Source organism: Oratosquilla oratoria, chromosome 15 (assembly GCF_046742065.1).
Source record: "Oratosquilla oratoria isolate Oo_2021 chromosome 15, ASM4674206v1, whole genome shotgun sequence".
Classification (NCBI taxonomy): domain Eukaryota; kingdom Metazoa; phylum Arthropoda; class Malacostraca; order Stomatopoda; family Squillidae; genus Oratosquilla; species Oratosquilla oratoria.
In genome coordinates, this window is record NC_134791.1 from 11,021,645 (window position 1) to 11,046,644 (window position 25,000).

Here is a 25,000-nt window from a genome sequence, read left to right on the forward strand (position 1 = left end):
AGAGAAGGTTAGATTACTTTATGGATGGGGGACGATGAGTGGTAATGGACATGGAACTGCCTAGAGTAAGTCTTATGGTCTCCTGCATTCTCCTCCATTCTTATGTGTTCTTACGTGAGCCGCAAACAGCGTGGATCGTTCTTCTGGTTGTCTTCAGGCGATTTTATTACCTTCAGGATCCCCCCCCCCGGTCCGCTCCCAGCCCACTTAAGACTTCCTCCTTCCTCCATCAGACTATTTGATTCAAAACGGGGGCACCGTCCCCCGCCCTCCCCCCGGCCCGAAGAGAGAGAGCGGTTTGGGGAGTGGGGGGTAGGGGGGGGTACTGGTTGATAAGAGATTCCCTTTGAACTCCAATCCGTACTCCATTAAGGAGTCTCCTCCACTCGCAAGGGAGTCTTTCCTTACCTGACCATTAGCTCCTTGGGAGTGGGCGGGAAGGGGGAGAACTCCCCTCGCCCCCCCCCAAGACAAATTATTTTTATCTCCCACCGGGGGTAGGGGGTATGGTAATTGCGTCCCTGTGGGGTCCAAGGGCTCTTCTTAACCCTGAGAGCCCCTGATTCCTTTGGTCACCGAACTATAAACTTTATTCATTTCGGGGCCTCCCTCACCCCCACTCAAAAAAAAAAAAAAAAAGGGGGGGGAGTCAAAAAGCGAATTCGACAGCTGTTTGCTCTGAAACCTAATATTCTATTCAGTTCAAACACAGCCCTTAGGTAAGAAAAATAAGAAAGTGGAAATAAAAAGAGCCTAACAATGTCACAGTAATTGACAGTGAAATCCGACAATTCTTTCCGGTTTAAGAATAGACTCTGGGGGTAAGAGATTTTTCATTTTTTACACATTTCAGAAAAACGACTAAAAAAAAAAAAAATACCCACAGAAGTCCGCTCTGGAAAGAAAAGAAAAGAAGAAACAAAAGAAGAGGTCCGTCAGTGCCATAGAGGAATCGTCAAAAAAAAAAAAAAAAAAAAAAAAAAAAAAAAAATTATAAGCTCAGTGTGGCACTCAAGAATAACCGCACACCAACCGTGCCGCGGCGGTTGACACCGTGGCGACGTGAAACGGTCGTCACGGTGGGGCTGTGGACAGGTGGTGGCGGTGGCGGAGGTGGTGGTAGGGATGGTAGCGTTGCCTCTTAAAGTGGATGTGGAGGCGTGTGCAGAACAATAGGGCAGTGCATGTGGAGGCGGACCCCGCGTTCTTACTCACCTTCTTTGGTATACAGTGATGCTATCCACTGGATTTTCCCCTCCATCTGTCGCCAGGTGATTTAAATCAACACAAACCGGGATGGAGAAGGACAGATTTGGGTACCCTCAGCTGAATAAAATCGCCCGGCGTTAGCCAGAATAAAATTACTTTACATCAGTGGAACGCCACCGTATGGAAGGGGACTGGAAGATGGTGTGTTCCAGAGCCTCACCTCTGTGACGGCTTTGTCGCGGCCATTTTGATTCGGTGGAGGTTTGGTCTCCGCCATAATAAAGTCTACAAAGTGCGTCATTGGGGGTCAAGGTGACGTCATCCTCCTTAAGTTAAGAACAGAATGGGGGGGAGGCTGCAAGAGACCATAAGGCCTACACTAGGCAGTTCCATGTCCATTACCACTTGTGATCCCTATTCATAAAGTTATTTCATCTCTCAAAACAACCCATTGTTACAGCGCTCACTACATAGTTACTAAGTCAATTCCATTCGTTAACGACTCTGTCGGTAAACTATAGTTCTTGCCTATTTCCTTCTTAAGCCTAAATTTGTCCAATAAATCGTCTGGCGCTAGCTAGGCTCGTTAGGGGAATTGTTAAACAAGAGAGACCATTTGGCCCATAACAGGGCTTGCTGTGGAGTGGTTCAGTTAAGACACGAGTAAATCTAAAGAGAGACTAGTTTGGCTTGACTGTGGATAGTTTTGAGAGACTTGTTGGTCCGTGGTAAGGGCAGCTGGGGTGAGAGAGACCTATTGGTCCATGACAAGGCTGGGGAGAGGAGGAGGAGGAGGAACGTCAGCAGGAGCAATAGGAGGACGAAGAGGAGGAAGAGGAGGAAGATGAGAAGGAAAGCTTGGAGGAATAGGAGGAGGAAGAGGAGGAACGTTAGAGGGATGAATAGGAGGATGAAGAGGAGGAATAGTAGGAGGAAGAGGAGGAGGGGGTAGAACAGAAAGAACAGAAGAAAGGGGAAGAATACGAGGAATACAAGGAGGAGCAGGAGGAGGAGGAGGAAGAGGAAGTAGAGGAACAAGAGGTATATAAGAGGAAACAAGAGATTGGGGAGGGGAGGGGAAGATGATAAATTGAAGGAATAGGAGGAGGGGAAGGCGGGGGAGGATGAGGAGGGGAGGAAGGGGGAAGGAAGAGGAAGAGGAAGAGGAGGAGGAGAAAGAGGAGAAGGAGGAAAAGAAGGAGGAGGAGGAGGAGAAAGAGGAGGAAGAGGAAGAGGAAGAGGAGGAGGAGGAAGAGGTGGAGGAGGAAGAGGTGGAGGAGGAAGAGGTGGAGGAGGAAGAGGAGGGAGAGCTTGTTGGGGGAGTTGAATAGTTGGGATAGACCAACTGGCCTGTACTGAGGCCGGCGCTGAAGGGGAATTGAAGGGGGGGAGGGGGGAAAGAGAGTCAATTAGCCGGGGTGTTTGTGAAATGTACTGTATGCATACAATTTCAGTAGGCGCGGTTCTACAGCCTTTATGATCTGTTTATTTAGGACATAAAAGGAATTACGAGGAGTCGGGCCAGCAGTCGGAGTAAAGTACGGCAGAAGTGGACACAGGTCTCATGAGAGAAGGAGAGAGAGGGTGAGAGAGAGAGAGAAAGCGAGAGAGAGAGGGTGAGAGAGGGTGAGAGAGAGAGAGAGAGAGGGGGGAGAGAGAGAGGGGGAGAGAGAGAAAGAGTGGGGGAGAGAAAGAGAGAGAGGGTGAGAGAGGGGAGAAAGAGAGAGGGTGAGAGAGGGGAGAAAGAGAGAGGGTGAGAGAGGGGGGAAAGAGAAAGAGAGAGAGGGTGAGAGAGAGGGGGAAGAGAGAGGGTGAGAGAGAGGGGGAAGAGAGAGGGTGAGGGAAGAAAGAAAGAGAGAGTTGCGTGTTAGAGAGAGGGTTGTGTGTGTTAGAGAGTTGTGTGTTAGAGAGGGTTGTGTGTGTTAGAGAGTTTGTTTTGTGTGCATGTGGTGTGTTTTGTGTGTGTGGTGTGTTTTGTGTGTATGGTGTGTGTGTGTGTGTGCACGTGTGTGTATGTGTGTGTGTATTTGTGTATGTACGTGTAAAAGGTTCCTAAACAAACGAAGCATTTAATATATCTCTTATGTATACTATATTTCCCATTAAAGGTTCTCAAAATAAGTGCCACCTTAAGAAGAAGAAAAAAAAAAAGTCTGAGTTTCCAGAAAGGGCCATTTCTCTGAAATTTGTTAACAAAATCTGTTCAGCCAGTCTCAATCTCTTACCTCCCAGTGACGTACATTAAATTATTTATTCTGCCTGTCGTCAGACGATTTTATTCAGTCGAAGGAAGTGGAGGGAGGAAGGGGAGTGAAGGGGTGACCTCCGTGGAGTTTGACTATTTTCATGCCATCTGCCGTCAGGTGATTTTATTCAGCTGTGGGACCCCCTAACAAGCTTCAAAGGACCCGAGAATGGTCCGAGTTAACACCACTTTGGTGTAATGAGCGTGCAAGTATGGTGCAACGGGTTCAGTTCCCGCGCGCGGTCTTTCAATGTCTATTTAGCCGGGTCCCGCTAACCAGCAATACTTTTTCTCGTTCCCTTCGCAACTCGAGGCCGTATTTTTCGTCGTCTCCCCTTAGAGGGTGATTGCTATGCTATGCTGCTCTCTGCTGTGGAGTAATACCAGTTCATACGAGGATCACAATCATGTACACAGGATGCATACATATGTACATACGCACACAGGCACATGCACGTACATATACACGCAAAGAGGCACAAATATATCATACGTACACACACACAGGCACGTACATATAGATACACACAAACAAGCACATACATATATACATGCGCACACACACACACACACAGGCACGTACATATACACGTAAAGAGGCACAAACATATCATACGTACACACACACAGGCACGTACATATAGATACACACAAACAGGCACATACATATATACATGCGCACACACACACAGAGGCACGTTCATATAGATACACATAAACACAGGCACAAACATATATACATGCGCACACACGCAGGCACATACATATATACACACAAACAGGCACGTACATATGTACATATGCACACACACAGGCACGTACATATAGATACACACAAACACAGGCATAATATATATACACACGTATAAATACACTTCATGCACACATATGCATAAACACAAACTTAGGCACATACAATACACACACAGGCACACACACACACGCACACATAAATTCACACACAAACAACTATTTATAAACACACAGGCACATACATAGGTACACAGATATATACAAATTCACACACACATGCATGCATATACCTATACACACAGGCATATAATATATATACACACAGAGGCACAAAAATATACATACACAAAGGTAGGCATACACACACATATACTGTGTATATATATATATATATATATATATATATATATATATATATATATATATATATATATATATATATATGCATATATTTATACACATACAAAAGGGGCTTTAATGCAATGATTACAGCATTTGAAGCGAATATATGGAGTTGGGGGAATGTGTGGAGTTTAAATGGAGTGAAAGGCTCCTGGGCCGATACGGAGTCTGAAAAGAGCAGATATGGAGTTTAAATGGAGTGAAAGACCTCCCTATGGAGGTGACAGGGCAAGGGAGGAGAATCATAAAGTACATGGAGTGGAACTGATGTGGAGTACATGTGGACTCCAATGGAGTGGAAGAAGGGCGTGGGTGGTGGTTCGCTGATAAGGAGTTTCGTTCGATGGAGTGACACACTCCATGTGGAGTGGACCAATATCGGAAAAAAATATCACAAATGGAGTTAATATGAAGCATAAATGAAATGTAAGTGGAGTGGGTGTGGAGTGGGCATGTGGAGTGGCTTTCAAATGTAATGACAGCCTAGGAAATAGGGCTGAAGTGCTCAGGGCACGAGAGTACAATGATGAAGTATGCATGGAGTGGGAGTGGAGTACTTATGGAGTGGGTATGGAGTGTGAATGGAGAGGGCAAGAGTCGTGTTAAGGTGCTCTCACGTCATGAGAGAGAGAGAGAGAGAGAGAGAGAGAGAGAGAGAGAGAGAGAGAAAGAGAGAGAGAGAGAGAGCAAGAGAGGATGATAGAGAAAAAGAGAGGTGAAAAGAGGGAGATATAAAGTATCAGAAACGAGTAAAAGTGAAAAAGAGATAAATAGAGACAGGAAGAGAGAGACAAAGAGTAAAAGAAAAAAGAAAAGAGAGCATGAGCCTTAAAGAGAGAAAGATAGACTGAGAAAAGAAGGGAATGAGGGAGAGTGGAAGAGAGATAGGGAAGAGGGCAGGAGAGAAAAGACAGAAATGAGAGAGAGAGAAAGAGAGAGGGGGAAGAGAGATAGAGAGGGGGAAGAGAGAAAGAAAGAAAGAAAGAAAGAAAGAGAGAGAGAGACAGAGAGAGAATGAGATATAGAGGGAGAGAGAAGGGAGGGAGAGAGGGGAAAGAGAGTAGGGAAAGAGAGGAGAAAAAAGAGAGGGGGGAAAGAAGAGAGAGGGGGGAAGAGAGATAGAGAGAGAATGAAAGGGGGTGATGAAGGACCCAGAGTTAATCGTGGAGGGGGGGAGAGAGAGGGGGAGAGAGGGGGGAATCCCCCCCCCTCTCTCTCTCTCTCTCTCGCTCCCCGTTGCCTGACTGACGTCCGGGCACACCTGTGACAAAAGTAATTAGCTCCTGCCGGATCTGCTACTCACCTGCCACGGGGGATAGTTTGGTCAGCACGGCCCATCGCTGCTTCCACTGCAACGAAAACAAACACATGCAGCGTTAGACAAAACCATATACTATCTATCCACATACGAAGAGCTTTTTTCCCCCTTATAAGGGAGGTAGCCAACTCAAAGTCACGTGGCTACTATCCATATACAAAGAGGTTTTTCCACCTTATAAGGGAGGTAGCCAACTCAAGGGCATGTGGCTACTCCCATTCATACCATTCCTATCCACCACCCTTTCCTTACTCTTATCTTAGCTCCTCATGGATGACGGGTCATATCTGTATCCTGCTCACTGATCTGGGTCAGAAGCAGTGCAGCAAGACAAAGTACATCCACAGTGCGAGTACATAGAAAAATCTATACACTTGCAAAAAAAAAAATTATATATATATATATATATATATATATATATATATATATATATATATATATTCATATGTAATATTAATACCAATAATAAATATATCAATGAACGAATAAAGCAAAATAGAATAAATAAATGAAAAATTAAATAAGATTAAAAAATAGAAAATAAAAATATGTATAAATATATAAAACAAATAAATACAATGAATGTAAAATAAATTAAATTAAAATAAACGAATATATGAACAGATAAATACAATGATTAGGTTAAAAAAAATATGAATAAATTTGAAATAGAAATCGTCTTAGATCCATATTGTATAACACTCCATATAATACAATGAATAATTAAATTGACAATAAACTAACTGAATAACTTACTAGTGCCTATAAAACTACTATATAACACAAGAGAGGATTAAGACAAGAGACGCTCAACTGTGAAAGAAGCCGCCGCCTTTGCCCTATGTGTTGGGGCAGCCTGGGCAATCGGCCTTGAGGCGAGACCAATGCTTTAACATGTTCAACACTACGAGGTTAAGATGAACTAGTTTAAAATTTTCCACTGAATTCGTTTAACATTTTCGATAAATTGATGTCTTTGCTCTGGTTAACGTGACGCGATTTTATTCAGCGAGGAAAGGTGGAGAACACGTGTGTTCTTCGGGTCAGAAGTCAGTAGAACAAATAACATCCCCTTCCCCCGGACATAGCACACCCACAACAGCGACCCAGCCCAGAGCACATGGAGAACACAGGCCAGGAAGACACACACAGTAACGTTTCCACGTAGCCACGATATGATCCTGCCGAGGAGAGGGGGTTGGAAGGAAGAGAAGAAGGAAGGAGATAGACAGATAGATAGATAGATAGGTAGGTAGAGAGATAGAGAGAGAGAGGCAGAGAAAGAGAGAGAGAGAGGCAGAAAGAGAGTGACCGAGACAGAGAGACAAAAGAGAGAAAGAGAGAGAGGAGGGGAGGGAGAAAGATATATAGAAAAAAAGAGAGAGGTTATAAAGAAGTTATAAAGAACAGAGAAGTGATAGAAGAGAGAGACGAGAGACAAAAGAGAGAAAGAGAGAGAGGAGGGGAGGGAGAAAGATATATAGAAAAAAGAGAGGTTATAAAGAAGAAGTTATAAAGAACAGAGAAGTGATAGAAGAGAGAGACGAGAGACAAAAGAGAGAAAGAGAGAGAGGAGGGGAGGGAGAAAGATATATAGAAAAAAGAGAGAGGTTATAAAGAAGATGTTATAAAGAACAGAGAAGTGATAGAAGAGAGAGACGAGAGACAGAAAGAGAAAGAGAGAAACAAGAAAGAGAAAGAGAGTGAGGAGGGGAAGGAGAAAGACAGAAAAGGAGAGAGAGGATAGATAAAGAAGAGAGAAATGATAGAAGAGAGAGCCGAGAGAAAGAGAGGAAAAAAGAGAGAAAAAAGAGAGGAAGAGAGATCATCCTTTTCGCGCGGATACTTCGACGGAGTCTATTGATCATTACTCTTTGCAAGTCTCTCTCTCTCTCTCTCTCTCTCTCTCTCTTTCTCTCTCTTTAGCTCCCCCGCAAGGCCTCACACTCCTGTCGACCCACGAGATTAAAGAGAGAGTCTGCATCCACAGAAGCCTCTCATGATGCCGCTGCCGCCTCCTCATCTTACGAGATTATAAAAACGAAAATAAATTAACCAATGAATAAAACAAACAAACAAATAAATAAAAAGTGACTCTTTTCTTTAAGTGATTATATAAGACCGGTCTTTTGGCTCCCTCTATTGGATTCGAACGAAAGTACACAAACACAAACACACACACACACACAATCGATGGCGCAGTGGTTAGGGTTCCTGGCCACCACTACGGCTGTCCGGGTTCGAATTCCGCCCAGGGCTGAAATAATTTCAGTATCGCTGCGCTGCGAGTCGTTACTCCAACTCTCGTGGGCGGGGAGTTGGATGTGTGTGTGTGCATGTAAGGTCACAGCATTACCCATAGATCGGTCATATACGAGCTCTGAGCTCTCTTCCGGGAGGGAAATAGCTGTCGATCACGAGTCCACCACGTGATCCAAGACCATGGTGAATCACTCACACACACACACACACACATTCTATCACTAGCTGAGGCTCTCACTACGCCGTCCTTGTCTTAAAACTTATTCTGGCTGCCGTCAGACGATTTTATTCAGCACAATGGGAGCGAATCGTAACTTATGATAGCCGAGGGCACGGGGTCGAGGCCCAACGTTAGTTGAAAAATATCTACTGTGGCTCCCTCCCTCTCCCGTTTTAATAAAATCACCTGCCGACAGGTACAATGGGTTACCGTCTCCGTGTATATAATCCAATGTCGCCTGAAGGCAGAAATAGATTGCAAACTAAAATAAATAAAAGATAAATAAAAGAATAATAAAAAAGAATAAATATCAATCATCCCAAATTGACCAATATTATTCCTCTGATGTCCAACTTATCATATATAAAAAAAATAAATTAATATTTTTTTTTCTTCTTCTTCGGCTATCTATCGCGCAGACCAGGCGTTTGACTTTTATTTTCGATATCAATATGCAAGTAATTATGGCCGTCTTTCATCATGTGCAATATAAATAACCCCCACTTCATCACTTGTTCACACATTCGCACGCACGCGCACACGCACACACCTACATATACGCACACGAACGCAAGCAGGCAAGCACGCGTGCACACGCACACACACACACACACACACACACACACACCTACATATACGCACACGCGCGCAAGCAGGCAAGCACACGTGCACACACACATTTTCACACACACGCACACATACACACACACACGACTTGCTGGTGTAGCGGTTACTGTCTTGGTCTGCTAACTTAGTTGAACAGAGATCGAGCTCCGTTGGGGCGTGAAAAGCATCACAATACTATAAGCCGTCACTATCTCCCTAGAGCAAGGGGATTGTAAATAGGTGTTCGTGTGTATGTGTGTGTGTGTATTGTGAGTCCCTCATTCGGGAGTGTATTAACTATCGATCACGGGTCCAGCACGTGATTAAGGAAGATGATGAATAACAAACACACACACACACACATTTTCGAATGTGGTCATATTAAGTAATATATTTCTTACGAGCACCGACGTGCTTAAGTACGTGTATTTGTGCGTGCCTGTATCCACCTCCTCCCACTCCACCTCCCCCTCCACCTGGACAAGTTCTACCACTGCTCCCTCCACCAACACCTGGACAAGATCCATCACCACCAATACCACCATCACCACGGCTATATTTACCACCACCACCACAACTACCACTCTTTCTACCACCATCATCACTATCACCACCACCACCTCTACCACCACTCTTACTATCACCATCACCATCTCCACCATCACCATCACCCTTAATGTCACCATCTCCTCCATCACTACCACCCTTACTATCACCACCATCACTCTTACCATCACCCTTACTAACACCACCATCACCCTTACTATCACCACCATCACCCTTACCACCACCACAACCATCACCACCTCCACCATCAACATCAACCCTTACTATCACTACCACCCTTACTAACACCATCACCCTTATTATGACCACCATCAACATCTACCCTTACTATCACCACCACCCTTACTAACACCACCATCACCCTTACTATCACCACCACCATCAACACCTACCCTCACTATCACCACCACCCTTACTAACACCATCACCCTTACTATCACCACCACCCTTACTAACACCACCATCACCCTTACTACCATCAGCACCACCCTTACCACCACCATCACTCTTACCACCGCCACGACCATTACCCTTACTATCACCACTTTCACCATCCACACCAACCCTATCACCACTACCACCCTTACTAACACCACCATTACCCTTACTATCACTACCATCACTCTTACCACCACCATCACCCTTACTACCACCACCACAACCATCACCCTTACTATCACCACCTCCACCATCAACACCAACCCTTACTATCACTACCATCACTCTTACTACCACCACCATCACCATTACTATCACCACCTCCACCATCAATAACAACCAATACTATCACCACCACTCTTACTATCACCATCACCCTTACTACCACCACCATCACCACAACCATCACCCTTACTATCACCACCTCCACCATCAACACCAACCCTTACTATAACCATCACCCTCACTGACACCACCATCACCATCACTAACACCACCACCATCACCCTTACTATCACCACCTCCACCATCAACACTATCCCTTACTATCACTACCACCCTCACCGACACCACCATCACCACCACCCTCACTGACCCCACCATCACCAGCACTATCACCACCGCCTACACCTCAGGGGTTGGTGGGCCTCGTGAGCACCGAAACAACACACGGATGGATTGGTCCCTCCAGCGGCGGCCGCAATAACCCTGCCATCACGTCATCGAACGAGAGGGGAGACTGAGGCACGTGACCAATTAGACCTGAGGGCTCACCTCTATATTCGAGTCAACCCCAATACCCCAACCCCAAAACCTCCGGCATCGGTCACTCTGCGTAGCATAAAAAAAAAAAAAGAAAAAAAAAAAAAAAAAAAAATCTCGATGCCTGGCTGTCCGAGGACTTTGGGTAAAGGGGGAAGGATTGGGTCGTAGCGAAGCGCCTCCCGGCGGAGAGGTTCTGTGGCCTTAGATTCTATTTTGAGTTATTTCATTTCATTTTTTATTTATTTTATTCCCGGATATTGCCTGCCTGATGGTCAGGGAGCATCCGAGCCAGGTTTCTGACCAACTTCTCGGAAAGGATCTTCAAGAAATTTTGGATTAAAAAAATCTGAGTTTCAAAACTCGAAGGACGGATTGCATTACCAGCCTCGCGTTTCTCTCTCTCTTTCTCTCCCTCTCTCTCTCTTTCGTTCTCCCTCGTTCACCAACACACCACCTTCTCTATCTTCTCCAACAAACACGACATTCGTCTCCACCATTTCCAAGCTAACGTCAACAGCAATTTTCTCACCATCATCTCCTTGTTTACCACCATTTTGCACCATTTTCTCCCTGACTTCACCATCTTGCACCACCAACTGTGGCATCGGAAGTTGTTCACCTTAATGACCAGCGCCAAGCGATTTAATTCAGTTGAAGGAAAGACACTAAGGTAATCTACATTTAGTTTCCACGAAATTACAATTATTCGGTAAAAAAAAAAGTTCCGAAATATGTAAAATTGTGGATACTTCCTATCCATTGCGAATATCAGAGGCTTCCTAGGCCTTAGGCTCGTTACACACGTAACGACTTTTCGCCGTGCACCGTCCACGACACGACGTCGTGCCCTCACATAACCATAGGTGTCTATGGACGCTTTCACACGTGGTCGTGATGTGTGAAAACATCCGTAGACAACCATGGTTATTTGAAGGCACGACGTCGTGTCGTGGACGGCGCACGGCGTAAAGCCGATACGTGTGAAACGAGCCCAAGAGGTTTCTAATGGAGAGAAGAGACACTCACCTGACACGTGCGCTGACGTCACAAGATACGTCAAACTAGGTCACTTGATTACGGTGAGACCATCTTAAATCGGGTAATGTACACCTGCCTCCACTTCTAAGTACCACACTGGCTCACGTCATTCGTCGTAAATTTACGACATGCACGAGTCTGTTACGACGTCGTAATAGGCTCGTTCGCATCGTAAAGGTAAGACCTAACCAAACACGCTTACTACTGTAGTACTCACAAGTGAGGTTAATTGTGCACACGAACACGTGACTTGACGTGACCTGACGTGACAACCTAATGACAAGCGTGATGACTACGTGATGATGACGTGATTATGACGTGAATAAAATCATCTGGCGTCAGCCACAACATAATATGTAAAGAGTTGTCACACTGTCAGAGAAAATATACATAGCCATGCTGACCCTGTGTACAGTATATGTATGTATGTGTATATACCTGGTTGTATCTTACAGGAAGGGGAGCTATGCTTATGGGGTCCCGCCTCTGTATCTCGCAGTGTCTAGTTTGCTCTTAAATTCGTGTACGTTGTGTGTATGTGTGCGTATGCATGTATGTATGTGCGTCTGTGTGTATGTGTGTGTGTGCGCATGCGTGTGTGTTATACAAGGCCCTCCCTGTTAATCGGCGTTAAAGCCGCGGTTACACTGCCTCTCCGTGCGTGAGGTCCCCAAGGTACGCTCGGCTTTTGCCCAGCCTTAAATCTGTTATCGAAGAACTGGGTTCTGCCTATTCCTTTGGTCTCTGCCAGCCAGGCGATTCCATTCAGTCGTGGAGATGTCCAGCACCGAGCTCACCCACTGATTTGGTTCTGGCTAGAATCAGATGATTTTATTCAGGGGAAGATCGCCCCCCGCCTCGATTTAAAGGCGGTAGAGGTGCCGCGGGGTTCACGCCCCCCTCCCCCTCCTCCTCCTCCCTCGTGGGTAGGAGGGACCTGGGGTTCGCTTTAAACCATGGGGGCTTGAGGCTCAAGGGGTAACCATGGGGGCTTTGGGAGGAGGGGGGCTTTGTGAAGAGGGGAGCTTTGAGAGGAGGGGGGTTTGGGCAGGAGGTTTTTTTTTGGCAGGAGGGGGGCTTTGGCAAGAGGGGGCTTTGGAAGAAGGGGGCTTTGGGAGGAGGGGCTTTGTGAGGAGGAGAGCTTTTGGAGGAGGGGAGCTTTGGGAAGAAGGGGGCTTTGGGAGGAGGGGGGCTTTGGCAGTAAGGGGGCTTTGGCAGGAGGTGGCTTTGGGAAGACTGGGGCTTTGGGAAGAGGGGGGCTTTGGCAAGAGGGGGGCTTTGGAAGGAGGGGGCTTTGGGAGGAGGGGGGCTTTGGCAAGAGGGAGGCTTTGGAAGGAGGGGGCTTTGGGAGGAGGGGGGCTTTGGCACATACACCAGGTAGCACCCTGGGGATTCTTCAGCACCTAATGGCCTTCGTGTTTCAGGATTACAAGCTGTAATGGGGTTTGGGGGGAGAGGGAGGGGGAGGATAGGGAGGGGAGGGGAGGATAGGGGAGGGAAAGTGGGTCGCAGGTTGGGGGGCGTACACGTGTGCACGCATGCAAGCATGCATGCACACACCAAAGCGTGCTCACACATGTACACTAACAATGGGAGAGAGGGGGAGAGAAAGGGGAGGGGAGAGGGGGGAGATGGGTAGGAGAGAGGGAGGGGTGGAATATGGGTGCTGGAGTCGTAGGGGAGAGAAAGGGGAGACTAGGGGAGGGGGGAGAGAGGGTGGGGAGAGGGGGAGACAGGGTGGGGAGAGTGGGAGCGGGTGGAGAGAGGGGGAGATTTGGTGGGGGAGGGGGAAGATTGGGTGGGGGAGGGGGGAGATTGGGTGGGGGAGGGGGAGACAGGGTGGTGAGAGAGTAGGAAGAGAGAGGGGGCGGGGGGGAATGAGTACAGGGTGAAGGAGTGCATGGGGGGAGTAGAGAGGGGAGAAGAGACGGGAAGAGAGCGAGAAAAGAGAAGGGGGGAGTAAAGAGATGAAAGAAAACAGAAGAGAAAAGGGGGAGCTGAGAGGGGGGGTGGGGAGGGGGGAGAGTGGGGAGAATAGAATGGGAATTGCCACGAGGTGAAGGGGAGGAGATTGAACAGTGGGGAAGAGGGGAGAGGGGTGAGGGGAGAGGGGAGAGTGAATAGGCGAGGAGAGGCGATTGGCACCCAAGGGCCCCGTCAACCGGCACGGATGACCGTCCACAGGCAGCCAGGTGCTCGACCGCCGGCAAGAACGTACGCACGCACGCATGCATACACGCATGCACGCACTTACGCACACGTGGAGATAGAGATAGGTAGGTAGATAGATAGACAGAAAGAGGGAGAGAGAGAGGGGGAGGGGGAGAGATTGAGGGAGAGAGAGGGAGAGGGGAAAGAGAGAGGGACAGAGGAAACAGGGAGAGGGGAGAGAAGATGAGAAAGGGATAGAGGAGAGGAGAGGGGAGAGAGGGAGGGGGAGAAGGAGAGGGAGAGAGACAGGGAGGGGGAGAAGGAGAGGGAGAGGAGGGAGGGAGAGAGAGAAAGAAAAGAGAGGGGAGAGGGAGGGAGGGAGGGAGGGAGGGAGAGTGAGAGAGAGGCAGAGGGGAGAAAGGGAGAGGGGAGAGAGGAGAGAGGGGGAGAGGGAGAAGGGAGAGCGAGGGAGAGAATAGAGATAGAAATAGATTGAGAAAGAACGACGCAAAGATACACCCATACAAAGGCCCACACCCACATATGAACACACAAAGGCACATACACGAGAACAAATATTCACACATTTTCCAAACTCTCTCACGCAATCATGTAAAAAAGAAAACTCATGACACCTTTCTCTTTCTCTCTCTCTCTCTCTCTCTCCTTCATGCTCCCCCTATTGACGCGTGACCACATCTGTCGCGAGAGGGAGAGGCCCCTACCCCACCCCCCACCCCTACATGAAAGAGACATAAACACATCTGTCATCATCGGCGAACCGCACACACCCATCACACCTGCACGCAACCTCCTCACGACACCTACAGATCGCTCGCTTTCTCTCAACAAGTCGGGGGGGAAGGGGGAGAGGGGGGAGGGGGGAGAGGGGGGAAGGTGGTTATTTGTCTCTCTTGTGTTGACGCAGGACCAAAGCGCGCATACTAATGGTCTCATTCATACGGGAGGGATGGTAACTTGTACTAAAGCAACATTCGATACGCAACGAAAAATATAAACAATAAAATATTAAATAGAATCCTAGAAACAATAATACACACACACGCACACACACACACACACACACACACACATATATATATATATATACATATATATACATATATATATATGTGTGTGTGTGTGTACATACATACACACACACCTGGAATATATTAGATAAAGAAACTGTGTGCAAACACTATTCATGGATGCTAAAAGATACAAAGACGGGTCATCACGAGCATAGCTCCCTTCCCGTATAATACAACTAGGTAAATATATATATATATATATATATATATATATATATATATATATATATAGAACATAAATATATATACATATATATATATATATATATATATATACATATATATACATATATATACATATATACATACATATACACATACATATATACATATATATACATATATACATACATATATACACATATATACATATATATATATATATATATACATACATATATATATATATATACATACATATATATAAATATATATATATATCTATATATCTCATATACATATATATATATATATACATACATATATATATATATACATATATATATACATATATATATATATATATCATATACATACATCACAAATTACAAAATAGAGTATACAAGTATTTCCCCAGACAAAATAATAACAAGGCCTTCACTAGTTAAACAACAGGGGAAATAGTACAACAATTACCAACTAACTACTAATGCAATTGCCAATCATGCTAATAGCCTCATTCATACCGAATGGGTAGGAACCCCCGCAAAAAAAAAAAAAAAAAGTTCGCGGAAAAAAATAATAACAATATTAGGACAAAATAAACGTAACTCTTCATGTGAATACAATCAATATTCGGGCAATATGTAAGTGCATGTTATATATATATATATATATATATATATATATATATAATACATATACATGCATACACACACATATTATATACCCACGTACATACACATACACACACTCACACACACAATCCTCAAAGTTATTCACCCCCGCCATTGACATGGTTAAGGTCACACTTATCAGTTAACATATGTACAGGTGGACACCTGTGTGCGTGTGTGTGTGTGTGTGTGTGTGTGTGTGTGTGTGTGTGTGTCAGCCGGGGAGAGGTGTATATTCATACTTAGACATAATTAAAGATACAATATAAAACATACTAAATCGTCAATTATTCCAGGAGTCAATATACACAATGGCCGCAAAAATGATGAAAAACACAATGTACATACATACATACATATACCAAGGCTTTTTCCCCCTTCCAAGGGAGGTAGCCAAAAAGGGAAAGGCATAAAAACACTCCCACCCAATTCATCCCTAAATACACTCCACACCCCTCCCACCCTTCCTCTCATCTGAGCACCTCCTGGATGACGGGTCATCCCTGCACCCTGCCCACCGCCCTGGGTCAGAAGCAGTGTCGCAAGACACAGTACATCCACAGCAAGGCCGCTTCATTTAATCGGCGACCCCCCCTCTCCGTCCCCCTTTGCATATAAGGAGAGGACGGGGAGAAATCCCTTCGGGCTGCGTCAAAATTTACTCACACATACTACCCCACCCCCCACCCCCCCGCCCATTCCTCCTCATGCAGTCACAACATCATCCATATACAACCATTCTCCATTCACCTCTGTCTTCCGTCCTCTCCCTTCCTTCCTCAACAGACATTCCCCTCTTCCCCAAAGCCCCCTTCACCCCATCCATCCACCTCATCCTAGGACGTCCCCTCATGTTCACTCCCTCCACATCTGCCTTCCATACCTCTTTTACTAGTCTTTCTTCACTCATTCTTTCCATGTGTCCAAACCATCCTAATATTCTTTCATCAACCCTATCTCCCAAATCCTTTTTCACCCCTGTTCTCCTCCTCACCTCCTCATTTCTCACTCTATCTAGCCTAGTAACCCCCACCATACTTCTCAGACACCTCATCTCAAACACATTCAAACTCCTTCTCTCTTCTTCTCTTATGTTCCACGTTTCTGCCCCATACAATGCTGTTGGCACAATCACTCCTTCATACAGTCTCCTCTTCGCATCCATTCCCAAATGTCTATTTCTCATTACACTCTTTAAACCACCAAGGCATTTACTCGCTTCTCTCAATCTACATTCTACCTCCACCTTCACTCCACCTTTTCCTGCTACACTTGCACCCAAGTATCTAAAACTATCCACTTCCTCCAGTCGCTCTCCCTTAATGTTCACTTCCAGTCTACTGCCACTTTCACCCCTTGTACATCTCATCACCTTACTTTTACCCACATTTATCTTTAGCTTTCTTCTATCACATACTCTCCCAAACTCTGCCACCAGCTTCCTCAATCCCTCCTCTGACCCTGCCACAAGCGCAGTGTCGTCTGCAAACAACAGCTGGCTCACCTCCCACTTTTCTCCATTTTCTTTAACCATCTCCAATCCCTGACTCACTACCCTAGCATTCACCTCTCGCACCACCCCATCCATGTATAAGTTGAACAGCCAGGGCGACATAACACATCCTTGACGAAGTCCCACCTTTACTTCAAACCACTCACTCTCTCCATTTCCAATCCTAACACATGCTCTACTACTCACATAAAAACTCTTGACAGCTCCCAAAAGCTTTCCTCCTATCCCATAAATCTGCATAACCTCCCACAGTGCCTTTCTGTCTACCCTATCATAAGCCTTTTCCAGATCCATAAAAGCCCAAAAAACATCCTTCCCCTTTCCTATAGCTTTCTCACATATCTGTCTTACCACAAAGATCTGATCTACACAACCTCTACCCGTCCTAAATCCACACTGTTCCTCACCAATTACTCCTTCTGTTCCTCTCCTAATCCTCTCAATTAAGATTCTCCCATAAGCCTTCCCTACTACACTCAACAGGCTAATCCCTCTGAAATTACTACATTCACACTTGTCCCCTTTTCCCTTGTAAAGAGGAACTATACAGGCACTACTCCAGTCCTCCGGTACTCTACCCTCTCTCCAGCAAACATTAAATAATCTCACCAACCAGTCCACCATCACTGAACCTCCCTTTTTCAGACATTCTGCATGACATCCATCCAGACCAGGTGCCTTACCTGCTTTCATCATCTTTACAACTGCCTTCACCTCATCCTTCCTTATTTCTCCTCCATTCTCCTCACTCATCACTCTCATTTTCTTCGTATTTCCCACTGCAGCTATCTTTCCCTCCCTATCCTCCTTCACATTCAGCAACTCCCTAAAATATTCTGCCCATCTTCCCCTCACTGCCATCTCTTCCATTATCAACTCTCCATCTGTACCTTTTACCTTTTCTTCCCTACTTGATTCACCTCCTCTTCCTCTCTTAATTTCTTTCCAAAACATCTTTTTATTACTTTCAAAATTTTCTGTCATACTCCTACCCCATTTCACATCTGCTCTCCTCTTTGCCTCCTTTACCTTTTGCTTTACTTCTCTTTTCTTTTCTTTGTACGTCTCATATGACTCCCCTGTCCTCTTTTGTAACCAATCTGTGAATGCTCGCTTCTTCTCTTCTACAACCTTCTTTGTTTCCTCATCCCACCATTCACTACCCTTTCTTCTATTTCCTCCTGTCTTTCTTGTTCCACACACCATCCTTGCACACTTTAAGACTCCCTCCTTGAACCATCCCCATTCCTCCTCCACACCCATCTCTGCTCTATCCTTAACTCCCTCCCACTCCTCCTTCAGCTTCTTTTCGTACTCCTTCTCCTTTTCCTTTTCATTCAAGGAGTTCACTCTAAGAACCTCCCTACCTTTTGTCCCTTTCCTCCTTCTCCATCTATCCTCCACTCTCAACTTACCTTCCACCAAAAAATGATCTGATATTCCCCCACCCTCTCCCCTTAGCACATGTACATCCTTAACTCTTCCTATCATAATCCTATTTACCACTACATAATCCATTAGCGCTCTATCTACCACCCTTCCCTCCACCACCCTCTCCCATGTGTACTTATGCTTGACTTTCTTCCGAAACACTGTATTTGCTATCATCAGCTCTCTTTCTAGACACATTTCCACCATCAACTCTCCACTACGATTCTTTCCTGGAACTCCACACTTCCCAACCACTCCATCGATTGGACCATTTCCCACTCTAGCATTAAGGTCTCCCAGTAAAAAATAAAAAATAAATAACAATTAAATAGAATAAAAAATGAAATAAAATAATAATAAACAAAATAAAAGATTAATAAAAATACTTAAAAACATATATATAGATAAGGAATGAAGCCATTCGTACTGAAATTTTTGTTTTCCAATCAATTATTTTCAACCAGAATTTTTTTTTTTTTCTTTTTAAGATTTTTTTTTTTTTTTTTTTCTAAGATTTTTTTCGGACCTTAGAATTAAGAGTTGCACAGCTCTGCAAGGATTTTGTTCTTATTGAAATTTGACCTCAGTGTAGAGATTCCACAAGATCCACCGCATAGAAAACGGAAACTTCAAATAAACAAGTTCCTCTGTAGAGTTCCGGTCGATGCGAGCGTCCGGATCCGGGCAGCTCCTGGATCAGTCGACGAAAACAATGCAAACTTAAAATGAATAAATAACTACATTAACTTAATGATGAAAATAAATCAATTAAATATGGATCAGTAAATTCATAAAGAAATAAAAAATAGATGAAGTTGATCATATAGCATAAACAGGTTAGATTTGGTTACAACATAAATGTATATAAGTTAAATACAAATAATAACTAAATAAAATACACACAAGGAAAAGCCAAATAAATATAAAATAAATACAGGACATTAAACATAAATATATAATTACGCAAATGCAGAGAAACAATGAAAACATGGTAATATTAATAAAACAATATAAACAACAATCATTATAGATAGAACCATTTTCCTGAAAGACACACACACACACACACACACACACACACACACACACACACACATATGCACTACATCAAGATTAAGCTGGGGTGTCAATAGGAACTCCGCCCCCTTCCAAAGGCCTCGCTTCACGTGATTGGTTGTTCCCAAAGAAAGAAGAAAGGGGGGCGGGGCCTTTACTGACACCTCCACATAATTTCGGTGGCTCTACTTCCTTTCCTCCCGTTGTCTCACGCGATTGGTCGGTGAAGGGGAGGGGCGGAGCTGTTACTGACTACTCCGTTTGATCTACATGTCGCATCCCCCTTAAGGTCCTCACAAAGGTTTCGTACTTGATTAATTTTATTCTGGTGAAAGTAAAGTCTCTCCCTCTCTCTCTCTCACACACACACACGACTTGATGGCGCGGTGGTAGAGATCCCGGCTGCCACTACGGCGGTTCGAATCCCGCCCAGGGCTGAAATAATTTCAGTATCGCTGCGCTGCGAGTCGTTACTTCAACTCTCGTGGGCGGGGAGTTGGGTGTATGTGTGCGTGTAAGGTCACAGCATTACCCATAGATCGGTCATATATGAGCTCTGAGCTCTCTTCCGGGAGGGAAACGGCTGTCGATCACGAGTCCAACACGTGGTCCAAGACCATGGTGAATCACACACACACACACGCGCACACACACACACACACACACACACACACACACACACACACAGCCTACAAGTAAAAGTTACACACAAATACTCAGCTTCGTTTATCTTTCCATTTCTGAGCCACCGATGATTCACAGACTCTGAGATGGTTGACACAAGATGGCGATAAGATACAGCCAGGCCTATAAATCTAGAATTATGTCTCTAAGATTGGGTGTATGGAGACACACACATACACACACACACACACACACACACACACACACACACACACACACACACACACACACACACACACACATACAATATTATGATATACTTCATATACTTCGTTAAGGCTCATTTCACACGTATCGACTTTTCGCCGTGCGCCGTTCACGACACGACGTCGTGGTCTCAAATAATCATGGGTTTCTATGGATGCTTTCACACGTGGTCGTTACGTTTGAAAGCTTACATAGACACACATGGTTATTTGAGATCACGACGTCGTGGCATGGACGGCGCACGGCGAAAAGTCGATACGTGTGAAATGAGCCTACGGCAACCCTCAACCGATGTTTTAACGTGCACCAACACGGACTCTGCTCTGAGCGTGGTCTCGGCCGATCCCGATCCCATTCGGCTCCCGGGTTCCCTTCAGGCACTGAAGGGCACTTTGGTTCAGGTGCCAATCCGACACTTCAGGCAGACACGAAGCGGAGGATTCTCGATTTCATTTCCAAATTGATACAATAATTTCTGATCCTGACGGACTCGATAAAAAAAAAGACGGCCAACGAAAAAAAAGAAGAAAAAAAAAAAAAAGAGTTCATATATATGCATGGAGGCACGTTATCCCTCTCTTTCTCTCTTTCTGTCTCTTTTCCTCACTCTTATTCTCTTTCTAGACGCCTTCTTCTCCATCCCCTCTCTCGCCCTATTTTTCTTTCCATCTTTCCCTGTTTCACTTTGTTCTCTCTCTCTCTCTCTCTTTCCCTCTCTCTTAAATCTTTCTTTCTTTCTACATGTAGCCTTCTCTTTCTCGCTTTCTTCGTCACATTTCCTCTGTTCATCTAACTCCTTCTGTTTTCTGCTCGTTTTCTTCACTGTCTTTCTCATCATCCCCCTTGTGTACCTTCATTATATTTCTCTCCCCCCTCCTCTCTCTCTCTCTCTCTCTGTATAGGGTACTACCGGCATACAATTTTATGCAGCTATCTTAGGGATTTAAGTAACACCCCCAAGGATCAGAGTTGCGTAGCTTTATTTTACGGTTGGTATCTAGTCTCCACCTTAAAAAAAAAAAAAAAAAAAAAAATCACCTCAAAACGTTGGTTCTTGCTGACAAAATTCCCCCTGGCTCTTGTACTCTCCCTAACCGACCCCCTAATCCCGCCATTTCCTTCCCCCCTCAAATTGGGTAGCCTGCAAACTTTGTGAAATAACGGGTTATCTTGCCGTCCGGCCCCTCCTTCTCCGGCGGCGGCGTCCGGCTGCGTCCGTCGTCCGGCGTTACGCACGGACGGCGCCGCCCTCCCGGAAGTCATCCGACCGTAGACGCCTCCTCCCCCTCCCTCCCTCCACTCCCCCGCTTCACAAAAACGTGTGCATCTATGTACACAAACAAGGGCGTGAACATGTGCGCACATGCACGCACGCACACATATGTGCACGCGCACGAACGCAGGCACACACACACACTATCTCATACATGCGAACACACGCACTATCACAAATATATGCGCGGACAAGCAAACACACACACACACACACACACACACACAAGCACATTCTATCACACATGCCCACACGATCTCTCTCTCTCTCTCACGCACACACACAAACATACATACACTCTATCACACACATGCCCGCACGCTCGCTTACACACACACACACACACACACAAACCCTATCACACAGGATATGTAGACTTAATAAACAAGTTGGACGAAACTCCAACCCAGGCCAACAACGTAAACGAATTTAAGACAAAGTTTGATGAATGGAGGCAAAGAAACGGGACCCCATGAGCACAGCTCCAACCCCGCATAGTACAACAACTAGGTAAACACACAGTAATTGCGAGAGCCCAAATTACGACCCTCCTCGTACGGACAAGGTGCAAATTCGTCCGGAAATGTCCGGACTAAAACCACCGGAAAATCGAGAATGTCCGGTAACCTGCGTGGATAAATGGTTATACAAGAATGAAGGAGACTGCAGGAGACCATAAGGCCTACACTAGGCAGTTCGTCCGGAAATGTCCGGACTAAAACCTCCGGAAAATCGAGAATGTCCGGTAACCAGCGTGGTTAAATGGTTACACAAGAATGAAGGAGACTGCAGGAGACCATAAAGCCTACACTAGGCAGTTCGTCCGGAAATGTCCGGAATAAAAGCACCGGAAAATCGAGAATGTCCAGTATCCAGCGTGGATAAATGGTTACACAAGAATGAAGGAGACTGCAGGAGACCATAAGGCCTACACTAGGCAGTTCCATGTCCATTACCAACCTGTCATTCCTATCCATACAATTGTCTAACCTTGGTTGACCTTATATTGTAAAAAAAAAAAAAAAAGTCATAAACACAATTGAAATCGAATAACGGGTTGGGATTGAATAAAGAAATAAGCAAAGAAACAAATAAAGAAGAAGGAAGGAATATTGTTCTGAGTTATGAAAAATACACCTATTATCAAATACACACGAGAACACACACATGTACACACGCACACGTATGAGCACACATACACACGGCTTGATGGTGTAGCGGAAAACGTTTCGGCTAAAACCCGTTACTATTCCCTTTGAGCAATGGGGGTGCTTTGTGTGTGTGTGTGTGTGTGTGTGTGTGTGTGTGTGTGTGTGTGTGTGTGTGTGTGTGTGTGTGTAGATGTCACAGTAGTGTTCATAGGACTGGACAATCGAGCTACGTACTCTCATCCGGGAAGGTAATAGCTCTTTATCACAAGTCCAGCACATGATCCAAGCCCCCATACTGTCGACCAATGGAGTACTTTCTCTCCATTCTCTCTCTCTCTCTCTCTCTCTCTCTCTTTTGGGGAAACTGGCACCTCGCCAGTTTCAATGTTTATTTCATTTTTTTCAATTATCTGAAGAACGTTTTATCATTGAATATGAGAGAAAAATATATGATTATTCAGCACGGCGTCAATAATACATAATAATTTTACAATATTTACAAAAGTTGGTGGGGACTAAATTTGCGAAATTGGTCGACGAAAAAACCGGACACGTCAAAAAATTCCTTTCGGGGAATAATTCATAATACGAAAGACAACGTTGTATCAATTCTCTGATGTTTAAAAGAATAAAATGTTCCAGTTTTGTATTCTTCAGTGATGGAATAGTTAAAGATAACTGACTATAAAAAAAAAAAAATTATATACATATATGTACAACACTGAATGGGTTCCAGTGAAAAGATATACATTTTTATCAACCACAATACGCTTTAATTCTAAGCCATCAACATCGAGAGACTCGAGGAGGCCAACATGCAGAAATTGAAACGTGGTACTCGAACCTGCGTTAGCACGTGACAAGTGTTAGTAACTTAACCGAGGCTTAGAATTAAAGTGTTTTGTGGTTGATAAAAATGTACACACACACACACACACATATATATATATATATATATATATATATATATATACACATATTACGCTACACTTGTACTACGTGCATATAGCCAACTATGATAACAAACAAGCAAATAATAATAGAACAATTTGTATCACACTGGAACTGAATCGAACTAATTTTGTTTTTCTGTGACGTCATGTCGACAACACAAGCCAACGCACAAATCGTGTAAACATAAATGATTGATTTGTTACTCTTTATTTACATTTTGTTCCAACGCTTTCATAAGCCTGTAACTGGCTGACGATATCAACGACAAAATACATCATAAAATATTTATTCTTTTCCTGTAAATACTTGCATGGTAAGGTAACAAAGAATTCCGTAATTAACGTTCAGGTTCGGAGGATTTTAAAAATATCGTGACAAAGAATGCTAAAACGACGACGACGATGACGACGATAACGACAAAGATTTTCACGATCATCATGTCATCATGATCATCACATTATCATTACATAAATATTTTTGTTGTTAGATTATTCAACAAACAAGTAAACATAAAACAAATAAATGAGGCGAATAAAAATCGTTTGCCGACAGCAGAAGAACTTTCCAAAAGGTTCTTGAGGAGGAAAGAAAGACGATGACGGAGGAGATGGAGATGGAAGAGATGGAGGAGGGAGAAGAGGATGAGGAGGGGGAGAGGGAGAAAGAGGAGGAGGGAAGGGTAAGAGGAAAGAGGGAGAAAGAGGAGGAGGGAAGGGTAAGAGGAAAGAGGGATATGAGTAGGAGGTGGAGGAGGAGGAGGAGATGGAGGAGGGTTAGGAGGAGGAGGGGTAGTATGAGGAGCAGGAGGTGTAGGTGGAATAGGAGGA

The 25,000-nt window shown here is 44.7% G+C and overlaps 1 protein-coding gene across 1 annotated transcript in view; it reads right to left on the bottom strand.

The window, feature by feature from the left end:
* Positions 1-25,000, bottom strand: part of LOC143032998 (protein Dok-7-like) — a 285,402-nt gene that overhangs the window by 124,192 nt on the left and 136,210 nt on the right. The window contains exon 2 of the mRNA XM_076198193.1: positions 5,913-5,958. Within this exon, the coding sequence (XP_076054308.1) occupies positions 5,913-5,958 (46 nt within the window). The remainder of the gene's footprint in view (positions 1-5,912; positions 5,959-25,000) is intronic.